Consider the following 17,922-nt stretch of genomic DNA (forward strand, 5'->3'; position numbering starts at 1 on the left):
CTGAAGCCACCAGAAGCTGCTGGAGCTCAGCACCGTGCTTGAAAACTAAGCCACTTAGCAGGCATCCAACTTTCCTGACCCACACTAGCAAATTCTGACATAAGTGATTTGTTTAAGTTCACACAGGAAGTCTGTGGCCAAACTAAATCAAGCTCTGTTATCCCAACTCCTGCCTGTGTTTTAGTCACGAGACCATCCTCCCCTTCAGGGGCAAGGGGTGATCTATTTTGCAATCTCTCATCCCTGGAACATCGGTCTCTTCTGGCTCACATGGAGGCGAGATTTATGCCAGCTGAATCTGACCCCTTCAAGCTTGAACAAAGATCGGACCAGGCTGGGTTTGTCATTGTAAAGGCTGTTTTGCCACAGTCCTGACCATTGGCAGATTCTTTGCAGCTTGAAACGAAAAAAAAAGCAAAATAAATAAATCAAAATAAATCCTTGCAATCTGCAAAACCGTGCTGCAGCAAAGCGGTTACCCTCACATGAATGGGGCCGTACATTTGAGCCCACGTCTCAGAACAGAGCCGAGCTGTAACAGACTGAGCCGTGTTTGACTAGGGCCAATGCCATAACCTCCTGATCTGTCTAGCATAATTACCGTCCTTTGCACACGCAGAAAAATCGCTAAACAAAATATTCTCAAATCATTCTGCTCGAGGAGGGGGTGAGGGGATGTGGTTTGCGAGACTTTTTGCGTGAATGACCCCAGTGTTTTATATTTTCTGCGAAAAGATTTTCATGAGTCACGAGCTATTTCTGTAAATATTTGAAAAAAAAAGAAGAAAAAAGGAAACGGACATTTAAAAAAACAAAACAAACCAAAAACGTTCATCTTCTGCAAATGGAAAAATTCAAGCCTTTCCCCTGCACTCGTGCTCATTATCCCTAGTGGCTCTGCGCATAATCTTCATTATCAGAGAGGAAAGACAAAGCCGTACGGAAAGACGGTTGATCACTGCACTTGAATCAGTAGCAATAGCTCTCAGCTATTCCCAGTAGGAGTCATCGTGGGAAAAAAACCCCCAGATGACTAGCTATGAGAGGCACTTTCAGCTATTCCGTTCTCCGCAGCAATCAGGATACGGGATTAGAGTCGTGCCTGATGGATCCACAGCGCCGGGCGCTGTACAGACACTTGGGAGAGCCCCTGCCCCAGAGAACTTACACTGGAAATATACAGGACAGAGAATGGGCAGAGAAAAGATAAAATCATGTTTTTCTTTTCATAGTGTCATACAGAAATTAATGGATTTGAACCCCATCAATTAGGAAGCCCATGAGAGAGCTGGGACAGAAACCCAGGTGTCCTGAGTATCCATCAGATCCATTAACCACAAGACCAACCTTCAAGTGTTAGCGATGCACAAATATTCTGGTCCCAGTTTCCTACAAGGAGCCATGCAGGGAACTCCAGCCCTTGCCTGTGTACGAGCGGGAGGTGCTGTGCTGTACGAACTGTAGGGGAATGGTCAGCTTCTGTACTGCCAGTGGAAATCACTGGAAAGGAGAAGTTGGTGCAAAACCACAGGCAAATTTTCAGCTGTCTGCAACCCCAAATTGGCCCATTTCTGTGCAAACCAGTGGTGCGGCTTCCAAATTTAGGCATTTCTCGTCTTTTCAAAGTGAAATCACTTAAAAATGGTCCTGTTTGTCCTGAAAAGAAGAGACAAGCTATGTGAAAGGACCAGTTTTGAAGTTGTGATGACACATTAAAGTGACTAATTTTTACAGAACCTGGAAATTTTCAGAGCAACTTTTTTTTTTTCTTTTTACTCACTGCTCCCAGGAGCAGGAGGAGACAAACACACACAGCTAGTTTTAAATTGCAGCTTAATAAATTTAGGAAGGGATTATGAGATGCAGTTGCCTGTGATAGCAGACAAGAAGCCCTTTGTTCTCCCCATTCCAGGCTCCACGCATAGCAAGGAAACTGCAAGGGTTTAGTTATTTTTCTAGGTTTCTCACAGGGGGTTTATTTGTAGGTTTTGGGGCATGATAAAATAAGGTATTTATGCACATTCATTTGACCGTGTCATCCATGTCATACATATTTTACCATGTTTTTAATGGATAATAAAATCTAAAGAGGTGATTCTTCTTCCCATCATCTTTTCTTACAAAGGGTCTAAACTTTGCAGACCCTAGATGTGACTCTCTGTTGCTGGTTTCATGGATCAAATTTTGCTCCTAGCTGTACCCCCTGTGAATTCACACCACAGGGTCTGTATTTTACTAGTTGGATCACTCCAGATTACAATGGTGCAGCTGAAAGCAAAAACTGGTCTGCTGTAAGTTTCTGAGAGATCTTCATTTCTCTCTGTTGCACAAATGGACATGAGCGCTCCCTTTGCTTTGCCCCCAGAGCCTACATCCACATGAACCCCATCATTATATACAACCAGCAAGACACAATATGCACATACCCCCATTTATGATACACACACACATATGCACATGCACACATATATACACATACACATATATGCACATGCACACATGCACACACATGTATGCACGCACACACACATGTATGCACATGCATACATATATACACGTATGTATACATGCGCGCGCACACACACACATGCACACACTCATACACATGCATACACACAGATGCGTATACACACATGCATATACACACACCTATACACACACACACATACATATATATAGACACACACACACCTTGTACAATAATACTCAAATCCTATTGCAATATCTCCAGTCTTCTCCTACCAAACTCCAGAAGTAATGGAAATAGCTTCATCACGCCGTGGGAACATAAACAGCCTAGATCCATAGCTGGCACAGTTGGCATGACTTTTGTTAGCCCTTTTTGGGGTACTAGCAAAGTTTGGAGGCCTGCAGGGCAGCTTCTGAATGGCAAAAATAAAAATTATTGACAGAGAGTCTGGATATATTTTTACTGAAAATTGCTCATTTAAACTGGATCTCTAGTCCTTGAACAGAGGTGGTCACAAACCATAAAAAAGGCAGTCCCCTCTTTTTGAAATCTCAGCCCAGATACCAGTGCTCATATCCTAGCTGGTTACTCTGAGAACTGACTGGTGTTAAAGAGAAATAGAGACAGGAAACACTCATGCTGTTTGCAACAGCTCCCTGCAAAACCGTATCATAAAACAACAATGGAAAGGTCTTCAAACACCCATTGCAAGTCTCCCGCCAAAGGAACGGGCAAGCTGATATGTAGCAGCGCCATCTGGTGACTCACTTCAGAAAAGCCTCACCAATGGCTGCAAACGTAGGACAATTTGCACTGGCTAAAGCTCAGGGCCTGCGCGCATATATCCTTTATTTCGTACCCTCGACTGGTGAGCGGGGGAGGAAAAAAAATCTCAGCATATAACCCCTAGTGTAACAGCCTGAAGTTCACTGGGTTCCTCCCCATATGTCTAAAATGAGAGATTTTTATCTTTAGAAACATCCTTGCTTCAACATGATCCACTCAGGGCCCGAAGGCACTTCCCAGAAAAGTCTCCCTACTTGAAATACAGGAACACGGTTCTCCTCTTGCTTACAGATCCGCTCACTGCAACATGAAGCCTGCTCCTCTTTGCTCAGCGCCTCTAGAAACAGCACTGGTTAAGACCAACAATTGCACCACAGAAACAACCTTGTCCCAGTGTCCGAAAGGCAGAAAACCGGTAAGACCTCGTGTCCATCAGCAGAGAGCTGGAAGAAATGACCCTGCGAATGGAAAGGAAGTGAGACGTGATGCTTCCTAAATAAGCAGGGAGTGAGCCTGAAGTCGGAAGAGTCCTAGGTTGCAACTGGCACTTACTTGTTACTACGGGCTTAGTCTTATTAATTAGGTGATCACAGTAAAATACATTAGGAGCATGCGTCTGAGGGGCTGCAATGAAGTTACCGGTTCGGATGAAGCAAGAACCACCCCAGCACTGTGCTCAAACCCGAGTCTAACTTTTCTTCTGCACGTTCAAACACAAACCAAAATGACGTTTTTGCAACGCCGCGCTGCCTTTCCTCATGGAGGTTCCCCAAAGGCTTCTGCCACCAACATGCAGCCACCTCTGGGGTGAACACGGGCCAACAGATAACAGCCTCTAGAGGGTTGTATGAAGAGGGGAATTTTGGCCAAAGACACAAATTGGGGTTGAAGAAAGTAAAGGGCTCAGCATCAGCCCTGCTCGGCTCCCACTGGAGTCAAGGGTTAGGACTTCCATTGGCATTGCCTCGGCCCACACAAACAAGACCTCGACACTGAAGGTCTCCTGACAGCCATCATAGATAGATATCCTGCTCCAGGGACAGGAGTCCAGGCCTTTCTGCTGCCATTGTCAACCCTTGATGCCATTGCAGGCACCGGCAGTGAAGGAGCTGGGTGGAGGCTGCACACTGACCATCTTCCTGATCTGGATGGTGGTTCAGACAAAAAAGGGCTTGCACGCCTCAGCAAACAGCTTATAGTCGAACAGTTAAAAGCACTAGCTCCAAGTGCTAAATCAACCCAAGCATACGTTTCCCATGACAGCTTCAGGTAAGCTAAGGATCGTGACCTTAGCGAGAGGCCAAGGAGGAAGCACTTTAAGGAGGTGGTGGGAACCAAGACAGCAGCGTCCTGCAGGGAACAATCTTGATTTAAGCTCAAGGAGATGCACCTTCCCCTATCTCTAGCCTGCGTGGCTCTGAGATGGATGCAGAACATCAAGCAGTACTGGAGAGGCAGACCTCAGCTCTCCGGTTGGCAGTGTTAGCGGTACATATTGTCCTGCACATGTACCAAATGCCTGTGTTTTTAAGGCCTTACTATGACATCCAACCACAAATAACTTTAAGACCAGGCAAACACTGAAAAGGCCAGAAGGAGTCATTTTCTTCCTCCTCGATGACCAAGCTGGCATTTATACCCCACCCCTGCCCGCCATCCCCATGAACAGAAAGAAAGAGGTAAAACAAATAACAGGCAGCACAACAGCAGGATAGGTAATTTATTTTATTGCATTTTATAATGCCATTGTCCATACAGATTACATGCAGCTAGTTCTACTGTACAAGGGTTTACCGTCTGCCAAAGCAGACACACGGAAGTTCAGAGTACAAATACACAGCAATGCTATTTCCTTTATACAGCATGGGGCTATGGCAGTGATGGGGACGGTGGGAGAGAAAAGGTCAAGGTTTATACACATCCTCCCCCCACCTTCCCTTCCTCCCCCTTCACACACACTTCCCACCTTCCACCTCCTGAAGGATCTGATCGTTAGGCGGACAAATGCCAGACAAAAAAATAAAAATAAAGAATTATAAAGTTCCTGGAGGTCTAAACCTTCCCACCGTGCCTCCCTCCGAACCACGAGGGAAGAGAAACAGTCTCAAGGGTCAGAATCGTTGAGGGGGGAAGTTGCCGAGCAAGGAGCTCGGACGGGAGTTTGGTTCAAACTTGGAAAGCGGGAACCGTTTCTTCGGACACAGGACTCCACCTTGTCCCAAGCCTGGGGACCGTGAGCAGGGACAGCAAAGTCCCTTTGCAACCAAGCGTGCTCAGAGCTGGGAGCCCTGCCGATGGCAGTGAGTACTGCAAACGTGAGGTCAGGCCGGCCTGGGATGCACTTAACACTCCCTCTCCTCCTTCCATATACCCACGCTAGGAAGCCACGTCAGGCATGGTGGAAGAGCTAAACCGATATGGATTAGAAGTCACTAGTCGTGCATTTTGGGGTGTTCCCGCCACCTGAGATTCAGTGAGAGATTTGGAAGACTCTATTGCCTAGGTTGTGTAGTGGCCAGAGAGGCAGAGCTCTGACCGGTGCTGAAGGTGAATGGAGACGTGCACGGGGGCAGTGGATAATTTCACGGAGAGCTTCCTAGAGGCAGGGCTGATCAGCAAATCCCTGGGACCACCAGTGCGGCCCCTCTCCCCCACTTCCTACTCTTCCCGGGTAACCCCATTTCTGCCACCCCCCAAGCTAGCTCCATCCTCCCTTTGAGCGTTCAACACCTGAATGCCCGCTGGCGAGCCACCCTTTGCTGATGGCACCTACGGCCGCAGCAAGCCAAACCTGGGGACTTGGTGGGCAGCTCGTAATCCAGCCACCCTATCCTTTGCCCCGGCTCTAAACTTCCACAAAGCTTCCAAGGAAAAAAACCCAACAACAATAACATTAATAATAATTAAAATGGTGACATTGGATATTCATGTAAACAAAACAGAACCTTTGGTTTAATTCAACTTCCGCCGTTTTTGTCGTAACTCCCCGCCTTCCGCCTCTTGGTCCTTCCAAAGCAGCACAGATTGGAAAGGATTAGATTGGGATGCCAGTTCCCTTTTTGTTCTGGTTTGTCTCTGCCTCCCCCCGCCTGCATCTCTACCAATACTAGCTACACACAAAAGGAAAAGAGAAAAAAGCACAAAACCCAAGGCATAGTGACAGAGCGAAGAAACTCCATGGAAAGTCAATGAGATGCATCAGAACAACTCCCCAACTCCGAGAAAGGAGCCAGAAGCCTCCTGGGATGTTTTCCTGCCCAGAATACTGCAATGAGAGCCAAAGGACCCAACAATGAAAAGAAAAAGCACTCGTGTTAGTAGGTTTAAAACCAGTATATATATATCTCAATATATACACATACACCTTTCTGCCACACACCGCTTTTGGTCCTTTATCCATCCCCCTCCCTTCCACATTAGACGCGTTATTGAGGTAAAGTACACAACCATTAAAAAAAATGCAATGGGTGAAAATAAGAAAACCCCCACTTAAGTACTGTATGTTGTTTGGCTGAAAGCAGAGGAAGGCATGAGATGGTCTCTACAGGACTGTACCGTAAGTATATATAAACAGGAAAAGCCACGCCAGGCACCAAAGAGAATGAGCTACATTTACCCCTGAGTGTCAAACTGGATTCATTTAACATGGCACAGACGCTTCATGTTTCTTGGCTGGCCGGAGATGGACAAGGGGTAAGCTCAGAGCTGTCTGACCTTGCAAACGTGGGCACAATTAAAAACAAATCACATCTATTTAAATATCCGTTCCTATAGCACTCTTCCGAGCCAGGGATAAGGAATTGCAAAAAAGCATCAAAGACATCACATTTCAGGAGCAGAGGAAAAAGGAGCACAAATAAACGGTCTTTTCTTTCTGTAACATCATTCAATTCACATCCTCTAGACAGCTGTGTGTGCGCGCACGCGCGCGCACACACGTGTGTTTGTATAGACATGTGCATTGGCATATAGGTGTATATTTTAAGAAACAGTGTGATCAATCTACTGAGGACAGTAGGGAACTATTTGGCTTACCCAGTATGGTAAGAAGTGCTGGTGTCAAGGCTTGGGCTTTGAAGTTTCAGGATCGGGCTAATGCTTTTGCTGAAACACAAGGATAACACCAGGATGGACAGGCATCAGCAGAGGAAGTGATAGCTTTATATCCAGTGTTGCAGAGAAGAGGGACATGGTGTGTTCCCTATGCTTTATGTGCATCTCTGGATGGATCTCATTTACTCTAAAGAATATGGGAGCACTTCTCACGCCATTACTACGGCTGAGTGTTGGCTAGCTGAGGGGCAATAGTTCCCACTGGTTTATGCTGGCAATGACATCTTTGGAGAGCTAACATGAAGTGGGACCCTTAGGACTCAAGACCCCTCTCTCATGCTGATGGAGCCACATAGACCTCACTGGTGTCCCCAATGTCAGTCTGGTCGTCTGGGCAGACAGACGTGCATCCTGACCCTCTGATCGCAAGTGAGCCATGCCAAATGACACCAGATGGCACTTCAAGACAACCATCTTGGCCTGTAACAGGAGCTAAGCCATCCTAACTAGCACGTATTCTTTCACAATGCAGTCAACCCTGGAAGCAGGGGCATCACTTTGAATGTTTCATATGTTGGTTGCCGGCTGGTTTTCGTTCGGTTGTGGGTCAGATTTTCAGAAGCAGGGCAGCTCCCACTGGTTCTGGGTGGGATCACTGGGGTGGGTTATTCCTCCGAGAAACCCAACATCCAAGCTATGAAGTGAACCTCGCTGTGAACCTAAGTGCTTGTCTGTGCGCGTGTGGTTGTGCAAGTGGAGCATGCAAGATATTTTCTTAACACCAAACAGGCCGGTTTCACTCTCAAAAGGAAAAGTGCAAAAGAAAACAAAGAAACAATATCAACAGTGAGCAAAAGGCATTAAGAGTTGGAAACCCGTTTTACAAGTTTAGTCATTTAAAGAAGGGAAATGCAGGAAGAGACTTGTAAACCACGCTGTTTCCTAAACACCAATTTTTTTTGCTAAGCTGTATCCCTTCAAGATGCATGCTCATGTACGATCCCCGTGACTCTTTGCCAGGAAGTCTGTATCCCGTGAAACAGAGGTGGCTTGCTAACATCCAGTTGCAATGTGAGATTCCAGAGCAAGCTGCATTTATTGGGTGGCAGGGCAGGAAATCTCAGCCTGCAGCATAACACACGGGGCTGCTCAGAGGCTAGACCTTGCCACTAAGTCTCTGCAAGCAAACCCTTGAGGTCACATGGAAGCTGGGTTTTTTTCATGGCGACCTAGGCACTGCTTGTGTGCACTCTCTTACAAAATCTTCTCCTTAGAAGTGACCAAAAACCCAAATACCAAAGAATTTACCTGGCCCTGGGGCATATCCAGTCTTTTGGGACAGCCACGCATTGGTGGCATGGTGGAATACTACAAGGAGTGACGCGAGACATGGAGACCGTGCCATGAGAAGAAGTACGATAGTCACTCATGGGGGAGATGTGGTTATTTAAAATAAAAGCAAACGAAGCGGGAAGAAAGAGAAGGTTCTGCTGGGCTGGGAAAATGCCTCATGCTCCCAGAGTACATCCGCTTTTGGGCTGGGTTTTTCCCACCCCACACGCACACCAGACTGCTCTGACCCCACGCCGAGCCGTTGTACCACACACAAGTCGGGTTATCAGTAAACTGAAAGCAGAGAGTTGTGACGGGAGAGACCTGGGGCACGAACACCCAGAGACACGCATGCAAACTCCACTTACGACTTTAAATAACTTGGTAATAAAACACCGACTTCCGTCTCCGAGGCGGCGAGTGGAGGGTTTTTTTCCTCCTCTTCATCTAGCGTGTTGTAAAGCTAGTCAGCTATAGTCAGAATGACACATCCCTGGTATTGCAAGCTAGGGGGTCTCTCAATGAACCAAGCTTTTCATCCGATTTCTCCGCAGTCCACCACAAAGGAGTTTTTACTTTCTAGGAACATCTGCCCGCAAACACGAAGCCCGTTCAGGACTATTCCTACTGATTTCAATTGCAGTAGGATTGGGGTCCAAGAATGGACCTGATGCTCGAGAGCTGCTCTATGTTGACTTCTGTGATGGGGATAGGTCCTTGGCATGAGTTGAAGCTGACCTGGAGTACCCACTTTATACCTCTGAATGTTAAAAGTGACTGGAGTCTGTTTCCATTTCAGTCTGATGAAGGACATGACCCAAAGAATTCACAAGATGTATCCCACTAACTTCAAGGGGCTTTGGATCAGGCCTTACGGCTCCTCACAAAATGCCAACGCAGCCTCATCGCTAAGACAAAACGTCGGCATCTCCGCTCAAGAGGCAGAACGCATCCACGACTGCTCCCACCCTGCTCGTCTGAACCTCTCCTGATGGCTTACAATGTGGGTGATGGCCCTGAAGTTTTCATCAACATGTGCTCCCATCCCCTTGACTCTTGGAGTTAACAAACCCAGACAACGAGGCAGAGGTTTTGGTTTGAACAGAGACAATTATATTTCCAAAGAGAGACGGCTTCCTCAAGTAGGGACAGTGAACAAGTCAAACCCTCATCATCCTGACTGTACAGTACCAAGAAACACCATGGTAATACTGGCGGCCCACGTCCATAGCGGCACCCCAGAACACCTGCGGGTGCCCGACAAACACGTTGTACCAGGCAGAGCGCTTAAAACCAGGAAGGAGATAGGCAAGCCGAAGCGAACGCGACTGCACTACGACTTTGGCTCATCATGGAAGATACCCACAATTTACAAGCTCCCAGCCCCAGTGCACGCAGCTGATAAAGCACCCCAGTGGTCAGTGCATCTAACGTAGCACTCGGCATCCTATTCCTCTTTGCAAACTCAAGTACTTAGGAGGCTGGCTGTATCCTCAAGAGAATCTGCACGTTTGGGTCCCGGAGCAAAGAGGAATCTCTGCTACTGAGCAAAGGCAAAGAGACCAAGTTAAATACTTCTGGGGACAAAGAACAGGGGAAGCCCTTTATGCAATCAAGGAGCAGCTCCATTCCCCTAAAACAGAACAAGGTCCCCAATGCAAGATTTAGATTTGTATAGTGAATGCAATGGAATGGGGGTCTGGGGCTGAAATAAGATGGGAGGGGGGGATAAGAGGCAGAGGGACGCGAGATACAAAGAAAGTCTGGAGACAGACATCTCCAACCCCTACTCACCCCTAGTGCGAGCTTTGTTACTGCAGAGCACTAAAGCATTAAGTTTGGTCTACCTTCACCCATGTGTACAAAAAGCGCCTGTAAACTTTGGTTTAAAACAATAACTTAAAAATGAACCGACCTCTGGGGAAAAGTCCTGATGGGCTTCTCTTTTTGGCTGGCAGGGAGAGAACAGAATAAAGCCATCGCGCTAATGCACATGCACAAGTTTAAGCAAAATGTTTTGGTTTATGCTTCTGGCCTAAGAAAATTCTTTGGTCAACAGTTAAGCCAAATGCAAAACAGTCTCTAGACGGCACCAGCATGAACTTGGGTAGAGAAGAGGCAAGGCGGGATGATGTAAAGGAGCTCTAAGAACAGGGGCGGTATCCCTGTCTGGTTGCTGCCTCTGGGATCCACCTGCGGTCCAGGTACGCTGGGAAGACCAGGAGCAAAGTTCTGGTTTTATTCCCAGCTCCTGCACCTCACACCGGTTTGGGAGGCAGAGGAAGAACCCAGACCCCATTCTTCCTCCCTTTTGCTGACGTGTGTGGCTATCTGGTCCCCCAGTTTCCAAACAGGCATGCAGAGACCAAGTTACATTTGCTATTGCCTTCTGCCACTTGCTGCAGCTGCCTTTGCTTCTCCTCCTCTCCCTTCCCTCATCTCAAAGAAGGGCTCTTTCCTTTTAAACCTCACATTTCACCTCCCAGCAAGACTGAACCTTCCAGCGGCCCCAGACACACACCAGTGAGAAGCGGTGGAAGCGGGGAGAAAGGCATGTTCAGTGGAGACATCTAGCGTGGGCTCTGGGGAACAGAAGCTGTGCGTGCTGGCAGCAGTGCTGACTGCCGACCGACTCCGTGAGACTCAGCTCTTGCAGCTGCAATACAGGGAAGAGGTTGCTCTTCCTTCCCCTCATCCCCAACTTGGTCCAGGCAGAAGAAATCCCTATCGCAAAGTCGTTAGGACTTGGATCTACGGGAGGCAGAACTGAAGGAATAGGAAGCACAAGGAAATCTGGGTGAAGAAAGAGTCCTTGTCACAGGGAACACAACCACCTCCGAACTCAAAAGGTCTTTCAAGCCTTTGAAGACCTGGGAGCCCCACCCAGCAGCTGGGTTAACTATGGGCTGATGCTGAACAATGAAATGCTGTTGAGAAAGCACAGGCTGCCAGGCCAGCAGTGTAGGGGCTGCACTACTTAGCTGTTATACAGACCCTTCCTTTTTGAGGATTGCAACAAAGCAGCAGCAAACAGCTTTTCATAGAAGGGGTCTGACCCCAACCTTGCCTTTTGCCCATGGATGGGCAGGGGATGCAGTGGGTGGAAACTCCTAGCATTGCTCTGCAGTGACACCTCTGCCCCCCTCCACACTAATCGCTCTGGGATCTGTGAAAGAGTCCGTTGCTCTGCCAGGGTCTGGGTGGGTTGGCAATGGACAAGGGGATTTAAATCCCATCTGAGAACAATCTTCCTTCTTTTGATTTGGCTGGTTGGCATGGATCAGCTATGCTAATACAAATGGTGGGATTTAACAGGAAGGACCGGGAGGCCAAATCTGATCGGGAAGCCTCTTTTGGAGCTATTTGCTCTGGGCTCTGCTGACAGCATGGGACGAGCTGCCACTCACTGACGGCAGATATGGGTCTGGGGTCTGTGAGCAGGCTCAGGAGGTAGCCAGAAAGGAAGGGGGCACCTGCAAGCTCTAAGGTACCCAGCACGCATGCTGCCCTAGTGCTCCCAACACTGAGCCATCAGCGAGGGACAGACCCTTCTGGGAGCTATCCCAGCTAAGGGCCTGCCAGCAGGCAGAGGGGATGCCACGCTTCTCTCCCTGCCCCCTTAGTGCCATGTCACCTCATGGATCTGAAAGCACCAGGCAACGTTATGGAGCTGCTGCCTGAGCGGAAGATGGGCCTGTGTCCCAACCCACTTCCTTCCTGAGACCCTAAATCAATTCCCCTCCCTTGGCCCCAAGCCTTTCCCCTGCACAACCTGTGCCACAGACTCCGCTGTTGAACTGAGACTGCATCTGGCATACTTAAAGGGGAAACTGCAAAGAGAAATGAGGCCCGACTTCCAGGGAGCACCCGGGTATTTGCTGCTAGTCCTTAGAGCTGGGCTGGGTGGGTAAATAGCGGGGACAGCTTCAGCCCCACGGAGATGTACTGGGGATGGGGAGAGGTTTCTGGAGGCGTTGCTGTGGGAATGCTTGGATCCGAGCAGCCTGGGGCCACCATCACCCTAGGGACACCCCTTTATGGCTGATGGCACAATGTCAGCCCACCCACACCAAGAGGAACCGTAGTACAAGTGGGAGATGCTGAACGTCTGTCGGGTTTTCTCCAGGTTTTCTTTGCCGTTTGCCTTTGGGATGGGAAAGGGAGCGAAGGCAAGGGCTGTGTGGAGAGAAGAGGCAAGAGCTGCTTTGTGCACGCCAGTGATGAGTGCAAGCTCTTGCTTGATGCGCTCAACACCGAGGCTTGCAGAAGTCGCAAAGGACTGGGCAAAGGCTAGAGAAGACCCACTGGGATGACCAAGCAAGAGACCAAACCCTTTCAAAACATGCCCATCTTTCAACAAGAACCCAGCCCCATAACCAGAGCTTCATCTTGCCCACCGCTCCTGGGAGCCCCTTGGGAGTGGGACGGGTGCCCCTTTGGGTAAGCCAAGCAAAAGAAACCTTTGGCAGCTTGCTGCAAAGAGGGAAGCTCTTGGGTGTGCTGCGTCCCGGGGCGCGACGCGAGGTAACGAACACAACGACTGACAAAAACAAGAGGGAAGGAAAAAAGGGGGTGGCGTTTGGTTGCATTTTTTTTTTTTGGCATTAACATCCCGTCTGTGCACCTGAAGTTCGGACCTTCTACCCCTAGACATCATTTGGTATCTTCCCATCGTGACAAAGAAAAAAAAAGAGCTCAAAAGCAGATGACTGCGCCTAGCGTACAATACTCTGTACCCGAGCCTCCAACATGGTAAGGGTGGCAGGACTCCAGGCTCTGCGCTGTACAAGCTGGGAGACCGGGTCTTGCTTAACACTTGTGAGCTACTGAAGCAAAGGGTCCTCTCCTCCCAAGCTGCAGCAGTGGCATTATAGTACGTATTGCTTTAGGATCTGCGCTGTCAGCTAAGGCAGCTCAAGCTCTGCTTCAGTTCAGAGAACCTGTCCAGGCCCCACTCTTCCTCCTTTTGATTTGGCTGGTTGGCATGGGTCAGCTATGCTAATACAAACCAGGACTCGCCAGGTAACCCAAGCGAGGACAGCTCACCAGATGCACCTTCCATGCTCTACCCTTTCCTGACGTGCTCTGCAGCAGGGAAGGGAAGAGGAAGGCTCAACAAGGCAGGCAGAGGCCCTGCTCTACAGTTCACCCCATGAGAACATTTCACAGACATGGAGAAGAAAGGGGGATGGAGGGTAGGCAGGGGATGGTCAGGTACAGCATCCTGCAGAGAAGGGCTTGAGTCTTTCCCTGAATTCAAACTCCCATTTGACCCCCCGTTTTGCTCTCTGGGGCCCAGGCACTGGCTTTTAGCCGGGCCCCTGGCAGCCTCCTGACATTTTCACAGGAGGGGATGGGGAAGGGAAAGGCATCCCCACCTTCTTTGTGTCCGAGAGCAACAAAATCTTGAGCGTCTGCCCTTACTGTGAAGCATGTGTTCAACCGGGTAATGACCACCACCACCTCAATGCCGCCCAGAGCAGGCCGGGATTGGGAACAGACAGGGTGAGGGAGGGGAGACAAACACAGGTTGGCTATTCTGTTCTCCAAGTGGTTTAGTATTTGGCGGTAAGACCCATTGGAGGCTACAGCGCAACGGGGCTGCGTGAGGTTACAGCAGGCTCAAGTTCCCACAGGCCCAACTGTTTCTTTTCATCCCCAGCCAGCAAACAAACCAAGATGGGCATGGGGTGAACTTCCAGGCTGCTGCAGAGGTCTTGTGTCCAGCTGCTGCTTGGATATCTGGAGGTGGTGTGCATGAGGGAAGGGGGGAGTTCAAGGTTTCTCCTAGTGCAATGAGGAGAGGGGAGGCAATCGGCAGGCTTCTGACTTCACAGCTGATTCTTTCCAGCGGGGAGGTGTCGCCGGGAAAGCTGACGGAGGCGCGAGGCTTGGAGGGCAGAACGTGGCTTGGTGACGGAAAAGAGCAACCACACGGTGCAAAGCAGCCCACTGGAACAGCCCAGGCGTGGACCGAGACCCAGCAAAATACTGAGAAAGAACCGATGCGACAGGAGCCGTCTTCCTTTTGCCACGGAGTTGGGGGAGTGGGGAAAGGAGGGAGAAAATTTTCGGATAGAAACAACCTACCATCCTCGTTCACCAGTCTCTAGCCAAGGGAGGGAGTGGCGGGGGGGAAGTTCAATGCTCTCTCGTTTCCTCGTTGCTCTGCGCGGCCCCCGCTCTGGGAGTCTGTCAGAGTCACCGAGACGGGGATGGGGATGGGGAAGGTGAGGGAGGAGGGGCGTGCCGTCAGCAACAGGTCGCACTGAAGAAACCCTCTTGCTTTGTGGAAGTGCCTTTAAGAAACAGGTTAACGCTGAAGGTCACCTCGAGGAGGTGGGAGCCGTTGCCATGTCTCTGACCGGGGAGGGGGGAAGTGCTTGCCCCCAGGACAGGAGGGAGGGCCCTTAAGACAAGTCTTCCACCGGCAGTTCCTCCTCCAGGTCCCTATCGTCGGGGATCGTCACATTCTGGTTGGTGCTGGCCATGAGAGAGACGGGCCTGCTGTCGTCCTCGGCCTCGGCTGGTTCTTCCTTAACGTGGACTTGATGGCTGCAGGGGGACAAGGGCAGTTGCGGTTTAAAGCCTACGCTGAAGAATCGAGATGGGTTAGGGAATGGGCTGCGGAGCCTATCCAGCCAACGTCATCAGGGACTGCAACCAAGAGTCATTTTGCTCTGACGGCTGTAGGTCATAGCGCAACAGGCACCAACGACCCCCAAGTCCCACAAATGGCTTCCTTGTGGGTATCAGCCACATGATGGCCGGACTGCCCTTATCCATACCGGGTGCCCTTCTGAGTCAGCCCAGGGTGGTGTGGAGGGATGCATGAGCTGTGTGCAGTCCCATGAGCAGGGCCATCCGTTCACCGCCATTCACCGGTCAGTCCATTAAAATGCTTTATCAGGCTATGCCAGCTCATTCACACTAAATACAAGCTTAAGGGAAAACCCTGGCACTGGGCACCCGCTTGGACCTCTGCCTTCCAGCTCCAAGATCAGTGACCAAAGCACTAACGGTGCACCGATCACCTCTGTGCCACCCAGACAGTGCCGTGCTTTCCACACTTGTGGTATGGGCAGTCTCAGAAGAGTCACCATGGTCTCCCCCTTCCATCGCAGCTTTGCCTTCTGACCATACCCATGCCTGGCCCAGGCATCACTAGCTCTAAACACAGCAGACGCACCCAGGAGATGCCGACGCGCCAGCTCACCTGTACTGCTGCGGGGAAAGCCGCGGGCTGTTGCTGCCATTGCTGTTGACTTGTTCCACGGTGCTGCTCACATCATCGTGGCCGACGTGGAGCATGCCGCTGGTGGAGCTGGTGTTGATCATGGTGGGGCTGTTCAGGAGGGGGAAGTTGCTCTCTGCCAGGGCAGCCTGCACCAGGGAGACACAAGACAACTAGTGGGGTGATGATGGGAGCAGTACACAAGGCAGCCCTGGCTGATCCCATAAGACCAGGCACTTTTGTAAATGCACAAAAGTTAGGTGGAAACTGGGCTCAGCCACAATCTGCCTTTGCTCCCAACTCAAGATGAACCCAGGAAGGGGAAAGTGAGGCACAGAAGGGTCAAGGCTTTTGTGATACAAGACAGGGAGGGCTCCAATGCTCAGCTTATCAATAGGCAAAGTTGCTGAGAACCTGATCACAGCGATCAGGCAGCTCCAGACCTCCTGTTCTGGGGCTGGGGCTCTTCAAGTCACTGATACTGAAGAGAAAGGTAACCAGCTGGATCAATTAGCATTCTTGGGGCAAGGGACTATATGACAACTGGCATTAGTGCTCAGAGGTCCACCCCAAGAGATAGGGCTATAGTAAGATTAATCATCCCATGGCTGTCAGGTGCATTTGCTGCTGCGCTCGAAGATTTCATGTCACGGAGGCAGGCTGTGGTGGGCTGAGAAACAAGGTGTGGTGTGGTGTGGGCTAGTGTACTGCAGGGAGAAGAGGGGAACAGACAGGAGTGTGAGAGCCTGAGCTGGCTGGCACCATCTGGAGAGGCCTTACCTGGTAACTTGCGTTAAGTGCTCCGTAACCGAGTCCTGAAATCATGTTTTTGACTAAGGTTGGACTCCTGCAGCAGAGAGAAACCAAGAAGAGGCATTGCTTAACACTCCTGGCCTGGGAAAAGCAGGAGATGGGAGTTTACCCACCGAGGGCAAAGCAGCGACAGAGCCTCATACTCCAACATCCCCACAGCCCTGTGCTTCCTGCAGAGATGCTTGGGGAGGCAGAGGAAGCACGAAGCATGGGGATCTAAAGCAGACAGATCAGCATCACCCCTCCCTAGCCCCGTGCTTTTTTCTTAGCTTTTTCTTCCACCCACCTTTTTCAGTCAGCCTCCCCCCAGTCCCTTTCTTTATCTGCATCTCTTCCCCACCCCTTGTCCCTTTGCCCTGTTTCCCTTCCTCTCTGGTTTGTCTCTCCACCTTCTCCAGAAAGAGGGGAAAAGAAATGAACTATTACAATCGGGATTCTGGGCAACAGCTTTCCCTTCGAGGTAATGGCAGTGCCTCTAGGATGCAGATCTCATCATGAAAAGCAAGCATGTGCCCATATGGGCTTGGACTACTGAATACTGCTGCATGTGTATTGGTGAAGGCTCCATTTGCATGCTGGCAAGACTGCCTGCATGAGGGCAGTTGTGGCACCTACAGGCCAGCTGTAGACCTGGGCTGGGGGTCTGCATGCCAGCAGGCAATGCACAGTCTAACTGAAAGACCTGGTTGAGGCACAAACTGGGATCTGGATGTCCTTAAGGGAAGGAAGGGGGAGATTTCCGATCTAGACTTCCTAGTTCAAGTCCACTTGAGGTTTACCAGATGGGGCTAGCTTACAGATTACTGAAGGGAGCATTGGCTAGATCAGCAGTGTAGCTGAGATGTCCAGAGAGCTGCTGTAGGGCTGGGGCTGTCTTTCATTCCCTCTAACTCCAGCGAGTGATTGCCTCAGAGGTGAGCTGGTCCCCAACCTTTGCCTTCCCAGAGGAGCTCCTGACGAGGCGGTTTTCTCGGCCAGGTCAGCTCCGGGGCAAGCAGAAAATACCAAGACCAACCCTGTCATCTTTGGTGGCCTTCGCTTTTGGTACTCGTTCTCGTCGACCGTCCAGACGGCTCCCTTGACGTTCTCCACTCGCACGAAGCACTTGTGCAGGCTCAGGTTGTGGCGCACGGCATTCTGCAGGCAGAAGAGGGGAGAGCTAAAGCAGGGCACAGGGTCACAGCTGCGGCCCCCCTCCCCTCCCACCCTGCTGTTAGCCATTTGGCTCCTCTTT

The 17,922-nt window shown here is 50.1% G+C and overlaps 1 protein-coding gene across 8 annotated transcripts in view; it reads right to left on the reverse strand.

Moving 5' to 3' along the window:
- Nucleotides 1-4,968: 4,968 nt before the first annotated feature.
- Nucleotides 4,969-17,922, reverse strand: part of FOXP4 (forkhead box P4) — a 124,450-nt gene continuing 111,496 nt past the window's right edge. For 3 of the 8 annotated variants that reach the window (XM_025205820.1, XM_014520583.2, XM_025205823.1), the window contains 4 exons: nt 17,704-17,825; nt 16,656-16,722; nt 15,858-16,048; nt 4,969-15,196 (listed from right to left, as the gene is read on the reverse strand). In XM_025205820.1, coding sequence (XP_025061605.1) covers nt 15,052-15,196; nt 15,858-16,048; nt 16,656-16,722; nt 17,704-17,825 — 525 coding nt within the window. In that variant the 3' untranslated portion in view covers nt 4,969-15,051. The remainder of the gene's footprint in view (nt 15,197-15,857; nt 16,049-16,655; nt 16,723-17,703; nt 17,826-17,922) is intronic. The other 5 variants (XM_014520582.2, XM_025205819.1, XM_025205818.1 and 2 more) reach the window with 3 other exon arrangements.

This window comes from Alligator sinensis, unplaced genomic scaffold (genome assembly GCF_000455745.1).
Source record: "Alligator sinensis unplaced genomic scaffold, ASM45574v1 scaffold872_2, whole genome shotgun sequence".
In the NCBI taxonomy this organism is placed as follows: Eukaryota; Metazoa; Chordata; order Crocodylia; family Alligatoridae; genus Alligator; species Alligator sinensis.